The sequence below is a fragment of the Eumetopias jubatus genome, unplaced genomic scaffold (assembly GCF_037043125.1).
Source record: "Eumetopias jubatus isolate StellerSeaLion01/CBP00866 unplaced genomic scaffold, mEumJub1_p1.0 scaffold_1, whole genome shotgun sequence".
NCBI classification, from domain to species: domain Eukaryota; kingdom Metazoa; phylum Chordata; class Mammalia; order Carnivora; family Otariidae; genus Eumetopias; species Eumetopias jubatus.
The window spans coordinates 165,581,296-165,599,897 of record NW_028274807.1 but is presented as its reverse complement, the minus strand read 5'-3'; the positions used below and the strand labels follow the sequence as shown (position 1 = coordinate 165,599,897).

The following is an 18,602-nucleotide window of genomic DNA, read 5'->3' as shown; positions in this document are numbered from 1 at the left end:
TCCTCACTGAACACCCTGAGCCCTTAGGTGACACTCCAGTAAGGTCAGAACTAAGCATAAAAGCTGAACTACAGAGATTCCAGGAGAAAGCAGCACAGTAGTCTTGTGATAGGCAGAGGTTTCCTAGGGCCCAGGAAATACTAACCATAAGTGGAAACAATGGATAACTTGGACTTCATCAAAACCTAAAACTTCTGCTTCCCAATCAATGCCATTAAGAGAATGAAAAGACTGGCCAAAACCCAGAAAACACTCACAGTATGTCTGTTTGGCAAACAGCTATTATCAAGAATCCATAAACAACCCCTACCACTCAATAATAAAAGGACAGGCAAGGCTTTTTTTTTAGGGGCCAGAGACTTGTGCAGACATTTATTTCATAGGGAAGATCTGTAAATGGCCAGTGCACACATGAAAATGCTCAACATCCATGGCCTCAGGGAAATAGGAATTAAAAACCATGAAGATATATCACTACATACCCACTAAAGTGGCTCAAATTAAAAAGACTGACAGGGCTAAATGTTGTCAGGCTGGGGAGCAACCAGAGCTCTTGGTCTGCTGCTAAAACAACCACTTTGTAAATCAGTCCAGCAGGTTTTCATGAAACCAAACCAATCTAATGACCCAGAAATCCCACTCGTAGATGTTTACCTAAGAAAATGAAAATGTATATACTCTAAAACACTTACAGAAGAATGTCCGTAACAGCTTTATTCATAATAGCCAAAATTGAGAAATAACCCAAATAGCTGTCAATGAGACATTGAATAAACAAATCGAGGTTTTTCATACAGCAAAAATGAACAGACTCTTGATACTTAACAATATGGATGGACTTCAAAACCATTATGCTGGGCAAAAGAAGCCAAACACCAACAGGTATAAACTGTGGGATACCATTTGTATGAGGTTCTAGAATAGACAGAACTAATCTAGGGTTTTAAAAAGTGGTTGCAATAGGTGTTGTCCCATTGGGGGTGGGGAGTAGTGGGGATTGACTGGGAAGGGGCACACAAGCATGTTCTGGGGTGATGGAAATGTCCTATGTCTTGATAGGTGTATGCAGTGGTTAATCTGCAGTTTGTTGAAACACCCAACTGTACATTTGAGATCTGTGTATTATACTTTCTGTAAACTATCCTTCACCCTGGCTACACATTTGAATCATCTGGAGTGTTTTAGAAAATACTGATGGTAGGGCCCGCTCTCAGAAATTCCTGTTTAAGTAGTCTGGGGAAAAGCCTAGACATTAGGTATTTTAAAACCTCTCTAGGTGGTTCTAATGTGCAGCCAAGGTTGAAAACTACTGTGTTGAAACTTGCTGAATTCCGGCCTTAGGCATGTGAATCTAAATGGTGGGCTGAGAGCCAGTCCTAAGTAGGCTTACTGGCTGAAATTTTAGCAAGCAGAGAATCATTTAGGTCAGTGAAGTAGGTATGGATCTGTATTATTGAAAAGGTCAGAATTGGTGTTGAGTAATTATGCTTTAATCTTGATGTCATTAATATACCTAAATAATACCTTTTTTGGATCAAGCTACCACTGTTTAAAATATTTTGCCAATTGTAATAAGACAGTAAGGTATTAACATTACTGCAGTTTTTTCTTATTGTTTACAATATTTGGTACATGGTAGATGCATAATACTTAATGAGTGAATTAATTAATGAGATCCAGATAGCTGTCTCTGTAGTGTTCTCATTGTTAAAATGGACTTATTTTGAATCTCTTTCTGAAGTCCTTTCTGTCTGGTGTCTTTTCCTGCTTTGCCTGCAACTTTTTTCCATTCTTTTAAATATCATTGCTTTTGCTACTATTGTCCCTTTCTTGAATCCCAGAGATTAGGTTTAAAGTTTAAGATAAGGAGAAAATAGCTACAATTCACAAAAATAGATTTTTCCTTTGTAAAAGGACCTACTTATTCTGGTTTCCACCGCCCCCGCCCCCAGCTGTTTTTCCGGTAGGTGACAGGTTTTGGCAAATGAATGAAAAAACTAACGTTTTCAAACTCCTCCCTGTGCCAGCACTATGCAGGGGATTAAGGGTGTGGTTTGTGATTCTAGAACACTGTCTTTTCTGTGGACAGTTAATGTCCCTGGCTTCATTGACACCCATATGTGACTCACAGTTAATCTGCCAAGACACAGTGGGGCCTTCAGGGGACCAGTGGTAAATTACAGAGCTGTTCTAAAGCCCATATGAAAACTCCTGAGTCCCCACATTTGAAGAGAATCTGGGCCACCCGACAACTTCTTTGCTCAAGGAATGAAGCTTCATTTGAGTACCACACTCTGTTATAGCTCACCCCCCACCTGTCCCCTCCAAATGAGTATCTATCTACACACTTATAAGTAGATTTTCTGGTTGTAAGTTAGAGAGTAGAGTTTTTTGGTTTAGGGAGCTTTTTTTAAAGTGAGTATACCTCTAAGATTAAGACAAGACTATCAGTCATTCTAATCTTATGTAAGTTTATTAATGTTTTTTGTTATAATATCCTATTTGGAGACGTTATAGACTAAGGAAATGGGGGGGCAATTTGGGAACAAGTAGGGAGAAACAACTGGACAAAGGGGACTTGAGCATAGGGCACTTTGATAGAGGTTCCTGGCCTCAGATTATAGGAAAAACTAAAGGTATGGTTTTCTCCAGTGTCCCCCTTGCCTCAGATGGGAAGTACTTAGCTCCTTCTTTGGAACTAGGATCCATATGTCTCTGCTTGCTGCTTTACCCAGGCTCAAGGACCCTAGGATGACAGGACAAGATAATCTAGGTTCTAGAGGTGAAGAAGGTGCAGGGCACAGGTAGCAAAAGGGACAAGCAGCAAAATCATGCACAGAGAAATTTCTGGTTTCAAGTGACCACACACATGCATGCTTGTAGCTATGGGGAGACATGGCTCTAAGATATCCCCTGTACGTTTGCTTCAGACATCTGTATATCTGGTGTTTCCCCAGAATGCCAGAGGGTTCAACATGAGCATCCCGATGCCTGGACACCCGGTGAACTTTTCCAGCGTCACCCTGGAGCAAGCCCGCAGGGATGTGGAGCAACTGGAGCAGCTCATTGAAAGCCATGATGTCGTTTTCCTGTTGATGGACACCAGGGAGAGCCGGTGGCTCCCTGCCGTCATTGCTGCGAGCAAAAGAAAGGTAGAATGTGTGGATCCTGGGGCTCTTGTGTCTGGTTGGGACTTGACGTGCCATCACCCTGGAGGGAGATCTGCCTTCCCTCCAGAAGAGAGATGTGCTGTGGATGACCTAGTGACATGGTCCCAAAAGGGTGCCACTGGCAGGCGCTGTCTTTGCCTCACACACCACCGTCTGGTATAATAGCTATCTTCTCTTTAATTTTCACAGTAGCCCTTTGAGGTCCTCTAGTAGGGATATTTTACTTACATTAAAACGTAAGCTCCAAAAGGACAAAGACTGTCTCATTCACTATTGTTTGGTCAGTGACAACTTCAAGGGCCGACAGTACTGAGTGGTTAAATAAATCGTAGTACATAAATATGATGGGATACTATGCCTTGTGGGGTGATTCCAAATACTGCTGTGCACAATTATGTTCTCAAAAACTTTAATAACATGGAAAATATCACATTATGTTAAATAAACAAGATGATATTATATATATTTAATATGAATTATTCATATCTGTAAACATATAAACATTTATATTGTTTGGCAAGAGGGTGGGGAGGAGGCAAGAAGAAGGGAGAAAGAAGGGGCAAGAAAAGAGAAAGAAAGGGAGAAAACAGGAAGAAATAGCCAAAACTATTAGTAGTAAGTGTTTGAGCCATGAGATTGTGATTTTTGTTTTTTTTTCTGGTGAACCATTTATTTTCCAACTTTCTGTATAAACAGAAATTTAGGAGAATAAGTTAAATTACAACTAAGAGAAGTTCTAGTATAAGTGAGAAAAAAAGTGTCCTTAAAAAATCTGTGTGAAGGTTGAATTGTATACTGTGTGAATTATATCTCAGTGAAGCTATTATTAAAAAAAAAAATGTGTGTTGGGGTGCCTGGGTGGGTCTGTCAGTTAAGCCTTTGGGTTAGGTCATGATCTCAGGGTCCTGGGATCAAGCCCCGCAGCCGGCTCCCTGCTTAGCGGGGAGCCTGCTTCTCCCTGTCTCTCTGCCCCTCTCCCCAACCCATGTATTCTCTCTCTCTCTCGCTCTGCTCTCTCTCAAATAAATAAAATAAAAAATATATATATGTGTAGGCATGTCAGATGATAGCACAGTGGTGGAAAGAATGAGACTGAGAACTCTCAAGATGGTTTTATACATTTACCTCTTACCAGCTAAGTGACCTTGGGCAAGTTATAGAAGTAACTGCTCTGACTTTCATTATCCTCATCTGTAAATAGGAAAAGTGTTCTGGGAGTTTTAAATGAAACCAAATGAGATAATTAATGTTAATCACTGGTCAAGTGTTTTGCACTTAATAAATCCTCAGTATTGTGTAGCTTTTACTAACATTGCTTCTAGACTCTAATTACATTCATATGCAAATATTTATAAAATAAATTTTAAAAAGTTGACCAAATATGAAATTAGCCATGGCTTAAAATGTAAGTGTCTCTTAACTCTAGACTTTTATTCCTTGAAATCCACAGCTGGTCATCAATGCTGCCTTGGGATTTGACACGTTTGTTGTCATGAGACATGGCTTGAAGAAACCTAAGCAGCAGGGAGCTGGGGACTTGTGTTCTAGTCACCTTGTGGCACCTGCCGACCTCTTGGGCTCATCACTTTTTGCCAACATCCCTGGCTACAAACTTGGCTGCTATTTCTGCAATGATGTGGTGGCCCCGGGAGATGTAAGTGGATTTCTTTGTGCTTCCAAATATTTCATACAACTGTCTTGCCCACTGGGGCAAAGAGACCCAACTCTTTCTTTTGTGACTATTTAAATATTTTAACAAAGAGAAGAATTCTCTAATTTGGGGCTGACATTATCTCACCACGAGCCTTGATTGGCATCAACTGTGCACAGGCTATTCCTTGTTCAGCAGCATAAACGCAGTGACCAACCATTTTTTGTGGAAAGCTCATCAGGGAAACTGCAGGATAGACTGATCCCTGGAAGCACTCAGCACTGTCTCCTGTGCATGTATCACTGAAGAGAACATCAACTGAGGGGTCTGAAGACCCGGATTCCAATCCAGGCTTGGACACTGCCTTGTGGGGTGATTCCAAATACCGCTTGTGGGCTGCCTCTACTTCTGCAGAATGGGGCTGGGTCCCATAAGATTGTCAGATTTAGCAAGTGAAAATACAGGATTCCCAGTTAACTTTGAATTTCAGGTAAATAATATTTTAGTATGAATTTGTCCCATGCAGTATTCAAGACCTGCTCATATCAAAATAATATTTGTTGTCTATCGGAAGTTCAAATTCATCTGGGTATCTCATATTTTATCTGCTAACCCCAGTAGGAGAGGAAAGAATACTTTAACCTGACTACTCATAGTGTAAGGTGGGTCAAATGTGAAAGTGCTCTGAACAGCAAGCAGTACACTATTCAAATGTAAGATTCTGTGGTGTTATTGCCACCACACAAGGCATAGTCTGTAGGAATGGTCTTTTATCAGAACAGATAATCATTTCCAGTGAAACAAAGCATAGGTGTTTCCATACCCTTCCCTTCATTTTCCCCTTTAAACAAGTTTTCTTTAAAAACTTGTTCCTTAATAACTCCTACCTCTTTTGGATGACTGGCTTTTATGTCCTCCCTGTATAAAGAAAAAAAGATAAATATTCTCCATGTAAAGAAGGATGACTTGATAATCTTCATCAGTGGTTTTATAACATACAGCTGGTCCCGTTATTTCATCATTACCAACAAGTAGGATTAAGGGTCAATTACAGTAAAGTTGTATCTGTTCATAAGGTGAAAAATTCAGAGTCAAGTTTATCTCTAACAACCTCTTAATTTTCCTGAAGTTGGAAGATAAGAATTTCTTTGGTTGCATTAATGAAGGTTTGTGTTTGGAGCCATGTTGTAGCAAAAATACTTGTATTTCAGCCCAGGGATCACACTCAGTATGACACGATGTCCACACTGTGAGAGGCCCACAGGAACTGAGGACTGCAGGAAAGGCAAATTATTGTCCCACATCACAGGCACTCTGAGGCATGGCTCAGTTAGAATGGCAAGGCAGAATCATTTGCACTATTCAAATGATTATTCTTTTCTGTCTCTCTGTCCCTCAACAACCAAGCACATTGGGGTTGATTTGAGTCAGTTAAAAGAGCACGTGACGCAACTCCATATATGGGGCCTCTAGGCCCCTAATCTTTAATTTGTTTATAACTGTTACTCCTTTTTAGCAAATTACCTCATTTAGTTACCTAAGTTGTATATCTTGTTTTTCTTGGTATTTGCAAGAAGTGGTATTATTTGAGGCTGAATGTTCTTTGCCCACAGTGAGCGAGCGTCTGGTTATGTTACATGGCTTTAACATGGAGGAGGTTCGTGCTTCAGACAGCACGGTTGAGTGGACTAGAACTTTGAGCACACATCAATGATTGTTTCTCTCTAGTCAACCAGAGACCGGACCTTGGACCAGCAGTGCACTGTGAGCCGCCCAGGACTGGCCATGATTGCAGGAGCCCTGGCCGTGGAATTGATGGTTTCTGTTTTGCAGCATCCAGAAGGGTGAGTTTACTGTTTAGAGATGGTCGTTTACACAAAGAAAGCTTTTGTGTCTCCCTTGGCCTTTTCTTAGCCTGACTCTTCTGAGAATTGTGTTGCTCTTCCTGTCTTCAAAATAACAAGGCTGAAAAACCCAGTCTGATTCTTTGGCCTAGGGGAACTTGTCATGTGATCTTCGGGGTTATATCTCTGCATCCTTCTGGAATTGAACTCTCCTGGAGTTATTTGTAACTGATAATAAGGAAGAATAAACATTTTGGTGGGGGCCTTAGGGACCTTCATGCTTTTATTCTGTTAATAGGTTTTGATCTCCTTAGCCCTGAACATTTGTAAGGCAATACATGAATCACATGTGATAGAAATTTCATTGGGTTTTATGTAACATCTTCAGCGACTTGGCCAAATAGGACTTTATTTTGCTTATGCAGCAAGAAGCCTAGAGGCAGGAAGTCCAGAGTTGGTACAAAAGCTTTGTTATGCCATCATGGACTCAAGTTCCTTCTTACCATTCGCTCAGATACCCTTAGCTTTTTTCCTTATGCTTGCTACCTTGTCATAAGATGACTACTCCACCTCCAGTGTTGCTTCTGTGTTACAGTTAAGAACACATGTCAGCTCCCTATTAAAGAGCTTTCTTGGATTGATTCTAACTCCTGTATCACATGGCCACCCTTTGCTGCAAGGAAGACTGACAAATATGGTTGTTTTTTCTGGGCACATTACCTCCCTGAATAAAGTTGTGGTAAGATTGATGTGGAGAATGGATGTTGGGTAGGCAAACAGCAGTGTCTTCACACTCATTTTTTTAAAATTATGTATATATTTTAAACCCCAGAAGAGATTGTTATACAATGGTATTCATTATGTTTGGCTGACATTTTCCTTTTTTGTCACTTTTCATTTCCTTCTGTATCTTTGAGCTTCCAGCCAAGGCTGTTATCCTTCTGCCAGAAGAATGCCCTTTATTATTTCCTTTAGGAATGTTAGTGACAAGACACTTCAGTTTTTGTTTGTCTGAGAATGACTTTATCCTCATAGTTGAAAGATATTTTTGCTGGGTATAGATTTGAAGATTGGTGGTAATTTTCTTTTAGCACATTGAGTATAATCCTGTTGTCTCTGGTTGCTTTTGTTGTTGTTGAGGAGTTGAGTGTTTATCTCACTGCTGCCCCTCTGATACAGTTTGTTTTTATTCCTCTTTCCCTGCCCTTAGTTGCTTTTTAGGTTTTCTCATTGTGTTTGGTTTTCAGAAGTTGGACTATACTAATACATAAATACTTATGTATTTATTCTGGTTATGCTCTTTAATGCTTCTTGAATCCATGGCTTGATGCTTTTCATTTGTTGTGTAAAATTCTCAGCCATTATCTCTTAAAATATGGCTTCTGCCCCTTTCTGTCTTCTTTCCTTTTGAGTCTCTAATTGCATGTCAGAATCAACCTATGCCCTTTTCTGTATTTTCCGGTATTTTGTCTTTCTTTGCTTCAGTCTGCCAATTTGCTTTTGGCTTATCTTCCAGTTTTCTAATTCTTTCTTCTTCTGTGTCTAATATGTGTTAAACCACCCATTGAGTTTTTAATTATTTTATGGTTCAGTTATAAAAGTTCCATTTGATCTTATTTTATACATTTCCTAATCTCTTCTGAAATTGTGATTTTGTTCTTTTTCATTCCTTGAAAACATTTAATTATGTTTTTCTTTTATGTCTTAGAAGATATCTCTACTATCTGGATCTCCTGTGATTCTGTTCCTCTTACGTATTGGTTTATTTTTCGTTTGTTTGTTTGTTTGGCTTTTGGTTATGTATTATCTCCTCTAATACCTGGTATTTTTCCTGTTTTTTAGACAAAAACCTTTGATTATGGAAAATTTAAACATATATGAAAGAAAAAACATATGTAAGATAATAAACCCCATTATCTAGACCACCCAGCTTCAACAGTTACCAACATATGGCCCATCATCATTTATCTATATAGCTATCCACATTTTTCTCTTCCCACTGGTTTATTTTAAAGCAAATCCAAGATGTAGCATTTCATTCATAAAAATGTATCTTTTTAGTATGTATCTCTACTACTTTACATATAAAAATAAATTAAAAGTAATTCCTTCACATCACCTCATATCCAGTTAGTTTTTAAATTTCCCCAGTTTCTCAAATCTGCTTGGTTATTATTATTTATTTATTTATTTTTTGCTTGGCTATTTTTTTACTAACTACTGGACATTATATTATATATGAAAAATTGCAGAGATGATGTGATTTACATTTCCTCTGGCAAACTGCTAGGCCAAATAGATTAGCAGTCCTAGAATACGTAAGTCCAATTAAGGCTTGTCTATTTCTGGTTCACTCTTATTCCTAGGATGCAACCCCCATTGGTCCCAACCCAAAGTCTGGGATATTTTTCATGATTCCTCCTTATTGGCAAACCTTAAGCTGTGGTTTTTCCTTCCAGTCCATTTGTCCATATACCTGCTTCTGATCCTATGTCCATATAACTGTCCATATAACAGCTTCTGATCCTATAGCCACTGCTTTTGGAGATTGGCAATCACTTTATGACAGAAAGTTCCCCTTGCAAATGCGTTGTTGACCTCTATGGGCTTCTCTCCTCTCACAGATATCTTGGCTCTATAATTCTTCCCTACTTTGGTAGCTGTCATGCTTTCAAACAAAGGTTTTAATACTGTATCTAGCTTTCTGTTTGTTTTCAGTGGTGGGTTGGTCATGACCACCTAGCCTACCAATGCCATACCAACTTTAAAATGTTTTTGTTTTTTTTTTAATTTATTAAGCACTCATAGTGTACTAGCTTGCATGTGAGAGTAAAGAAATGAGCAGGCTGGTATGTTTTGTTTCAACTTGACCTTGGCTTTAAGTAGTCTATATGTTTACCATACTGTATATGTGTTACCTTAAAGATACAAAGCTTAGGGGCGCCTGGGTGGCTCAGTTGGTTAAGCAACTGCCTTCGGCTCAGGTCATGATCCCAGAATCTCGGGATCGAGTCCCGCATTGGGCTCCCTGCTCGGCGGGGAGTCTGCTTCTCCCTCTGACCCTCCTCCCTCTCATGCTCTCTCTCTATCATTCTCTCTCTCTCTCAATAAATAAAAATCTTTAAAAAAAAGATACAAAGCTTAGCACAATTGTAATCTGGACACCCTATCTGCTCCAAGCAAGAAGATCTTACTTAATGACCTATAAAAAATAGAATTCATCTTGTAATAAATAGAAGTGAGATAAAATTAAATTAATTTCAAGAATAGAGCCAGTAATTTTAAGAAAGAAAGGAGGAAAGAAAAGAGGAGATGAGAAAGGGGTGAGGGAAAGAAAAGGAAAGGAAACAAAGAAAAAAGTAAAAGAAAAATGATTAAACAGTTTAAGATTCTCTCCATATCTGCCCAAGGCTCTGCTGCCAAGTGTTAATGAAGGCAGACTGAAGTCAAATGGATATTTACACCTGACTATCTGACAAATACACTGTAATTTGTTTTATTTGTCAGACACTTATTATATAGTGCTTACTGTGTGCTAGGCACTGTTCTAATCACTTTGCAAGAATAACTCACTTAATCCTCATAGCAAACATATCAGGAAAGAACTATTACCTGTCCCATTTTTGAGGGGAAAATTGAGTCATAGGGAGGATAAGTTGCTGGAATTCACATAGCTGGTAAGTGGTAAAGCTGGGCTTTCACTCAAGACAGTTTTTCTCCAAACTCTGTTTTTAATCATTCCGCTATGCTGTTTGTAACAAGGCAGGAGAGAATTGAATTTTTGAAAGATTTGTTTTTCCAATTCTCAGAGATTAACATTGAATATTCTATTTATTTTATGACTCAAGAGTTTTTCTACACAATTGAAAAGACCTCTGTACAACGTTGGTAGCATACTTAGCTAGTCTAGGTGTAACAGTTAAATGAAAATAAGCAGCTTTTTTTTTTTTTTTTTACCTCCTCTCATCTCTGTCATCCCCCTGGGCCCCTGCCTTCTAAGTGTAGTAGTGTAGTGTGGCCTCCTGACAGGGCGAATCTGGGATAAAGTCTTGGAGAGCCAATTCTGCCATTCCTTGCCACTGGCCCCTCTGTGTGCAGTGTTTGCCCTGGTTGTAGGCTGAAACCACGTCCTGTATCAAATGTCTTCTGTGCCATAAGGAGACATCACACTGTCATTCAGGAAGGAGTGCATCCGTTCTCCTGCCTAATTAATTCCTCATTGTTCTATCTCCTTCCTCCATTTTCGTAGCATTCATCTCACCTCAAGTTAAGGTTGGAAAGTTTTCCATTTCAAAATTTCAGTACAAAACTGTGCCCATGGTTTTTACAAGACTATCTCAGAATAAGGGAGTTAACATTAATCTGTTTATCATGTGCCAAACATTGCACTTGGCAGTTTGTCTAACTTATTCCTAATTTATGCCTCATAAAGGTCTTATTCCTGTTTTATAGTTAATGGACCCAGAGCAAAAGAGAAGTTAAGAAACTTGCCTGTGGTCATAAGCTCTGGCCTTTCTGACTCCAAAACTCAGGCATTTTTTTGTGTGTGTGCTCTTCTTCTTCTTTCCTTCCCATAGAAATTAGGTTTTCACTAGCTCGTGCTGTCCCGCAAGGGGCATTTTTGGTTATCCTTATAAATCTCACATAACCCCCCTCCAGATCGTTCTCACAGGTGCTAAACATAAACTTTTATTAAACGAGCACCTCTAATTGTTTTGTTTTTTCAGGGGCTACGCCATTGCCAGTAGCAGTGATGACCGCATGAATGAGCCGCCAACCTCTCTCGGGCTTGTGCCTCACCAGGTTAGTGATTTGGAAATGAAATCATAATTCTGGACCTGGTCCCAGTGGTTCAGGGGGAACACATGTGGGGTCACTTCACCATACCATCAGCTCAGCCCACTACTTTTCCACCCTCCTTATTCTCCAGCTGCCTTGAGTTTCAGGGGGAGTACTTTAAGACTACCTGGCAAGTATCCCATTCTGCAGGGATGGTGATGAGGAGAAACCATGAATAAGCTACATCACCCAGAGTCTTGGACGCCTTTAGCATGTTGACTAGAGGTCTCGTAATGGAGAAGCAGCAGCAAGAACATACTCTGGAATTGGCCCAGATGACAGTTTAAATCCCAGCCCTGTAAGATGGCCTTCCTTGGCCAAATCCCTAAACTTGTCTGAGCCTTTGTTTTCCCTTCAATAAAATGGAGACAGTAATGCCGCCCTTGTGCTGTAGTTACAGAGATTAGAGACAATGGGTGCAGAGGGCTCAGCAGTGGTGCCTGGCGTGTCATAGGCCCTCAGTGAAGGACGCTTGCTATTTTTGTTGCTGTTCTTTATTATTGATTCCCGAGCCACGTAAAGGCCTTATGGGCATGCATGGGAAAACCATTAGAAGTGTCAAAAAGTAGGGCCTCTTTTCAGAAAAAGAATCTGAAGTATCGTGAGGAAGATCTAGCCTATAGAGAGGGAAAGAGAAAAAAAGTGGTAGAATGAAAATTTCAAATTCATGTTGCCTTGTCACTAGTTTTTGTTACTGTGTTTTTGGAGGAATGAAGACGTTTTCCAGTCTTACTTTCTGGAAGTCATTTCTGTAGGTGCCATGTGTGTATTTCAGTGTGTAAGAGGTAAGCTGTCTCCACACGGGAAGCGGTGACAGTGCCCAACAGTCCCATCTGGGGCTTGTGAGGACAGGCTCACAGCCGAGGGCAAGAGCAGGATGGCCCACTCAGCCCATGTTGGTCTCCCCCTGCCTCCGCACCTCCTGCCTCCTGTCATCTAAGACAGCCCTATCATTTTCCAGTTGACGGTTTGAATCAGAAGAGGGGAAATTATTTGCCCACAGTCACAGAGAGGTAATAGATGAACCGAACGTGAACCTAAACTTGGCACGCCTACTGGTGCTCTTCGTGAGGTGTCATGAGTGAAACTTCATTGCCCATTGGGAGTGTTACCTTCAGGTCGCTACTCCAGCCCTCCTGCACAAAGTCGCCTGTCAGACACCTTGTGTTAGGTCACTTACCCTCCCAGAGCCTCAGTTTCCTTATCAGTAAAAGCAGGTGCCTTACCTTGTGTCCGGGATGACGTTTGTGATGAGGCTTTGCAAACCATAAAACACAGTGCAAATGTGGCTTTTCCAGTCTGTCTCACAGACTGTGTGCCACTGTGTGGCATTTATTTGACATGAATGTGTTCATCTTTGTATAGAAACATTTCAGGCAGGACCCAACAGACACTGTAATAACCCTCCATCATAAGCAAGCTGTCTTCTAGAGCTGACCTCTGCTGTTTACGCTCGAATCTCATTTGAATCCCCACCCACTTCCCTGCTCCACATGGCTCTGTCCCTTTCTTCTGACCTTGAGATGTGCTCTCATTGCCCTTACAAATTTCATACTGAGAAGGGCCTTAATTAAATTTTCAGTCATGCCCCTATATTTCTCTCCTTCTTTGAGTCCTTTATGTTAAATCACCACAGCTGTAGTTTTCTTAGTGCTGAGGCCAGAGGGCAAAGCAGTCTCTTTATAGAAGGGGTCCAGTGTCAAAATGCATGTACCCATGTTTTTAAAGTACTATGGCAACTAATCCCTCTCAGTGTCATTTACCCCCATTGAGCCTCGCAATTGTTTGTCATTCACCAACTCTTCTAGTTCTTTCTCCTCGTTTTCAAATGTCTAAAGGATTATTTTGGTTGTTGGCCATCTCTTCATTTGGTCTTTTCGAAGGCTGAAGAATAACCCAGCCATATATGGGAAAAGCCCAGTGCTTGTGTGTGATTAGTTGCTTACATTATTTCAAGTTTCAAGCCTTTATTTTTAGCTACTATCTAAAAAAGACAGTGGAGAAAGAACTTTAAAATTAATCAGGGTTGTGTAGTTCCTATTTATAGGCTTTAAATTTCTTCTTTTTTTTAAATGGAGTGAGTCCATTTATGCAACTGTGTTTTGATTAGGAGAATATCGTTTCCACAAAAACACTGGGCTCTGTTGCAGTGCTGTGCTGCAGACTCAGCACTTCCCTCCTCCTCTTCCTGGCTCTCCAGATTTCCTCTTGGAGAGGAACTTGGTAAACCCCTATGTGTGCCTTGCATATAAAGAAGACCCGTGAGTTCCCTGGGCTTGTTTTTTTTCTGTTCCCCGAAGGAGAGTGTGTGTTAATTGGCCCCTGTGGAATGAGCTGTAGTAGAAAAGTGATAGCCCTTGGATAGGAATCACAAGGCCCACCAGCAGCAGCTCATTGTGTAATCTGGAGAAAGTTGCTTAACTTAGCCTGTGGGCTCTGTGTCTCTGCTTTCCCTGTCAGATCAGGGAGGCCTGAGGATGACTTAGTTGATCTGCCTGTGGGACCACAGGCAGAATTTGGCCCATCCAGAGATTGGCCAAGTGTAAGAAAAGGCTTGATTAGGTCCTGATATTCATGACAGCCTGAAAAGAGCCTGACTGCTTTTGAAAACCATGAGAGCGCCATTTGAAGGTAGAAAACTAGGCTTATGGGTTTATTCTTTTTTAAAAGTGTCTGGCCCAGTATACATGGATGGGATTCTGCAAGCAGCCCGCAATGAGCATAACCCTCTTCCGGTCTGTATAAAGCGCATCAAATCCTACAAATCATTAAGTGTACAACTTGAATTATCACAAAATAAATACTACTCATTTTTTTTAAAGATTTAATTTATTTATTTGTCAGAAAGAGAGAGAGAGCACAAGCAGGGAAGCTGCAGGCAGAGAGAGAAGCAGCCTCCCCGCTGAGCAAGAGCCCGATGCAGGACTCGATCCCAGGACCCTGGGTTCATGACCTGAGCTGAAGGCGGACGCTTAACTGACTGAGCCACTCAGGCATCCCAATAAACACCACTCATGTACCCAGCACACAGACCAAAATAAAATGTTATCAAGCGTCCCCAAAGCCCCCTTCATGCTTCTTCCATTTATTATTGCATCCTTCCTACATAGAAGCAAGCATCCCTTGACCCTCAACACTGTAGGAGACTTTTGTCTAATTTTGAACTTTCTGTAAATGAAATCATATAGTATAGTAAACTCTTTGGAGTTTGGCTTCTTTCGTAGAGAGAACTTTTTCATTGCAGATCTTAGCATAGTATTGTTCCTTCGTGCTTTCCATCCAGTGGGATCTTACCAAAAAAAAAAAAGAAAAAAAGAAAGAAAGTTGTCTTTTCCTGGCTCCTAGGGTGGTGGCTGAGTTCCATGAGGTCAGACTGTTTTTCTGGTTCTTTGGTGCGAGGCACTGCTCAAGAGTTAGAAAATGTACAGGCCACTCCTGGTATCTCCAGGAAGTTGGTTTTGCAGGTTCCTGAGAGATCCTGATGTGACGGAAATTGGCAGCCTGTGGGAGCTGCTGATCGTTTGACTGGACCTCCCTCAGAAAATGAAAACCAAGGGGGCAGTACAACAGTCCTCCAAACACCACGGTCATTAATATAGCGGTCAGCTTTTATCCCACTTGTGGACCAGGCAGTTCACATTTTTTGTCTTCGGGTGAATGTACTCTTGGCTCTCAAGTACTAACGAATAAAGACCCTGAATGCGTATGCCCTTCCTAGGGGTTTGGACTTGCCAACCCCATGGTTCTCCTGGGCTCTTGAATTCTTTCTTTTAATTACTTTCAGAAAAGCAGAACAAAGGCAGAACTAGGGCAGGACCCTGGGAGAGACCTGGCCTGGGAAATCTCTGAGACAAGTCCGAGATAGAGCGCGGGTCCCTAGCCATGCCTTGGGTTGCTAGCTATCCGGCCTGTCTGCACAGGCTGTGCCCCCACAAATCCTCAGGCCTTTAGCTTTTAACAAGCTCTCTTTACTTTGCTCAGAAATGCTTATCACAGTGTGCCTCTAGGGATGTGGATGGACTGACTGCTAAGGAAAGAGATTAAGAAGATAAGCAATAAAAGCCCATTTCCTGAGATGTAGCCCAAGAAAGGGAGTCTCCTTCGCCCTCTGGTTCTATACCCTTCCGATTGATGATAATGGGAATGGCAGGAAAAACATAGTCTAAATGTCTGCTGTTTCTCCATATCAGATGTTATAGTTTGTGACCTGTCCATCCTCCGAGACCCCCTTCCATTCAACCATCCCTTCAGCAGATGATTCCCAAACATTGTGCCAAGCACCATGATGTTCAGAGAAGTTAAGTAACTGGCACAAGGGCACCCAGTATTTATTTCCATACCCCCAAGCCATTTGGATGTGGTGGAACCTCATTACAGAGGGAGGCCCCTGAGTAGAAGGAGGGATCTGGGTACAAGATCTGACAATGTCGGTGCTTTCTGTGTTGGAGCCCTAGAAGAAGAGAGGGTGATAGGTCTTCCTTGGTGCATGACAGAGGGGATGAGTTACACATAGTGCCAGAGTTCACATGTGTCTTAGAGAGCATGTCTTGTCCAGAAGACTTGGGCATAAGTTTATCAGTTCAAGGATGTTACTTGTGCCCCACGAGTTTTGCTCACCTAAGGAGGCCGTCCTGTTTGAAAGGTCCTGTGTGGGAGGCAGCCTGTAGGCTTTGTGTTATATAGATCTGATTAGAATCCTAGGTTTGTTTCTTAAGTACATTTTCATCCATTCATTCTTTAGCTTCTTTTACAAAAGATTTGAGGCAGTTCTTGTCACTTGTTACTGTGTGGCCTTGGGCAGGTTACCAATCCTTTCTGAATTTCATGTTTTATACAAGTAAAATGGGGATAATTATATAATAAACTCCTAGAATTAACATACAGATTATATCACATTTACTAAGCACTAGCACAGTTCTGGGCACATAAGAGATACTAGTAAATTTTGGTTTTATTTTCTCTTTCACTTTTAATTAAAATGGTGAAATGGAGCTTCTGTGCTCTCCAAAAAAGGGAGTTACAAAGAATCTTCATAAAACTCTGGAAGCAATGAGTGCATTGGGAAGGATTGAAAAGATCAGCCAGCTCCATTCTGCAGGATTTTTCTAAGAACGATGCTGGCTCATTTCCAGCTCAGGTCTTCTGCCCCTTGGTGACTCCAGTTCGATAACGAGAGGTGGATCATTGGTAGTCACTGAGGCCGTTGTCTGAAACAAAGAGGACTGTGCTGTGCCTGGGGTGTGGCAACTGCTCCACTCCTCATTTTGGCATTGATTTCGATTAAGACTCTTTTCAACGTCCAAGAGAGTAATCTCTTGGAGTGTGGAGTTCGTTTTTATTTACGCAAACTCCGAGCTCTAGAAATGTTGCCAGGTCTGTTGGAAACTGGTGTGAAGTCAACGCAGCAGGCTCAGCTGTGGCCGCACTGTGCCTGCTCAGCATGCCTGCTTGGGGGCATTGGCCCTCCGCTTCCCAGCGAGGCAAGGTGGGCTTAGAGCTCGGGCTGGTTTTACTCTGCTTTCGTGTACACTCTGCCAGTGGCAGCCCAGAATGGAAGCGGCCCCTTTCTATTCCTGATCTATTTATTTTGTAGCCAACTAGGCATAATTGACTGAAGATAATTTCATTCACCCACACCCTGATAGCCGCCATCTAGGTGTTGAGTTTTTGTGTTTTTTGCAGGACTTTTTGTTTAATTCCCGTGGCCTTCTTTTTCTTTCACCCTTTCTTTTTATCTCCCCCGTGCTCTGCAGCTCTCTTCCCCAGGCTTTGGAGCCTGAAGGAACAGAACTCAGATTCCTGGCTTTGCCACTGGGTGGTTGTGGAACCTTGGGCAAGCCACACTTCCCTGAGAAGGTCACAGGATGCTTGTGAGAGTAAATTGAGATAAATGTGCGAAAACACCCAAGAGCACAGGGCATGGGGATGGCACTTAATAGTGCTCTCCTCCCTCCCTTCCTATTTTCCACATTACTCCAGGACATGCCTTCCCGCACAGCTTGCAAGGAGAGGAGGGAGCAGCTGTTTATGCAAAAGGGAAAAAAGGAGAGGGGTAGGCACTGTAGGGGAGGTAAAGAGGTGGAGAAGATGCATGAGAAGGGTGCTGGTGAGTTTGAGGACCTGTGGGGCTGCAGGTGTGCCTATAACACAGGGCTGGGAAAGCACGGTGGGTGGGGTGGAGGGGGAGGCAGCCAGGATCCGACAGGCCATTTGAAAGGCTTGGATCTTCACCCCAGAGGCAGCGAAAGCCAGTGGAAAGTCATGAGCTGGACATAACTTGGTAAGGTTTGCTGCCTGGAGAATGGACTGAAGGAGATCTGAGCGGGTCTGGGTATAGACTTGCAGTCGGCTAGCCTTTAAATGGAAGACAGCCTAATCCAGGGGTTCCCACATCTGGCTGTGCCATTTCAGAGTCAAATTTCCCGGCCCTCTTCCAGATCCACTGAGTGACAGCCTCCAGGGACGTTAGGCATTTGAGAACCACAGCTTCAATCAATTAAAAAAAATGGCTTTTTGGTGGCATCCTATGGGACAAAGTACATTACTCGTCAGGTTAACACAGACCAAATCCTGCTCTTTGAACGTGCCTTTGAGTTTTGTGCTTCCACCAACCCAAGTTCTGTTTCCAAAAGGACCCTTGACACCTTGTCCCCAGCCCATACCTCCAGCCCAAGCAGGTGCTCCTGCCTGTGAGCCTATGGAGCTAATTAGGCACGGCACAGGTGTGCCTAATGACGTGGGGCTGAGACCGCCCACTGTCCTGCTGGGACAGCCAGGAGGGAGGCCAAAGAGAGTTTAAAGGCCCTGCTCTGAGGCTTTTGCGTATCTCCTGCCCGTTTGTCTGTTTTACTTCTCTGGGTGAGGGGAGCTTGTCGTTACAAGGCCCTGTTAAGCCAAGGGCAAATACCACCAGTGCCTCACTAGTATTTGACAACAGGGATTTCAGCTCAGGCTGCTTTCGTCCTTGACGGGGCCTGGGGGCCGTGAGAGCTAAGGGAGCCAAGAAACCACAGCTAATTGTATTTCTTCTAGGTCCTGTCATTCCCAGGTGGGCTCTTAAATATTCAAGAGGGTAGCAAAGATACATTGTAGAGCTGG

General features: G+C 42.1%; 1 protein-coding gene across 3 annotated transcripts in view; it reads left to right on the top strand.

Annotated features, from left to right (window-relative positions):
• ATG7 (autophagy related 7) overlaps nt 1-18,602 on the top strand; it is a 232,300-nt gene that overhangs the window by 55,457 nt on the left and 158,241 nt on the right. For all 3 annotated transcript variants that reach the window (XM_028101770.2, XM_028101772.2, XM_028101771.2), the window contains exons 13-16: nt 2,958-3,152; nt 4,621-4,824; nt 6,550-6,665; nt 11,393-11,468. In XM_028101770.2, the coding sequence (XP_027957571.1) occupies nt 2,958-3,152; nt 4,621-4,824; nt 6,550-6,665; nt 11,393-11,468 (591 nt within the window). The remainder of the gene's footprint in view (nt 1-2,957; nt 3,153-4,620; nt 4,825-6,549; nt 6,666-11,392; nt 11,469-18,602) is intronic.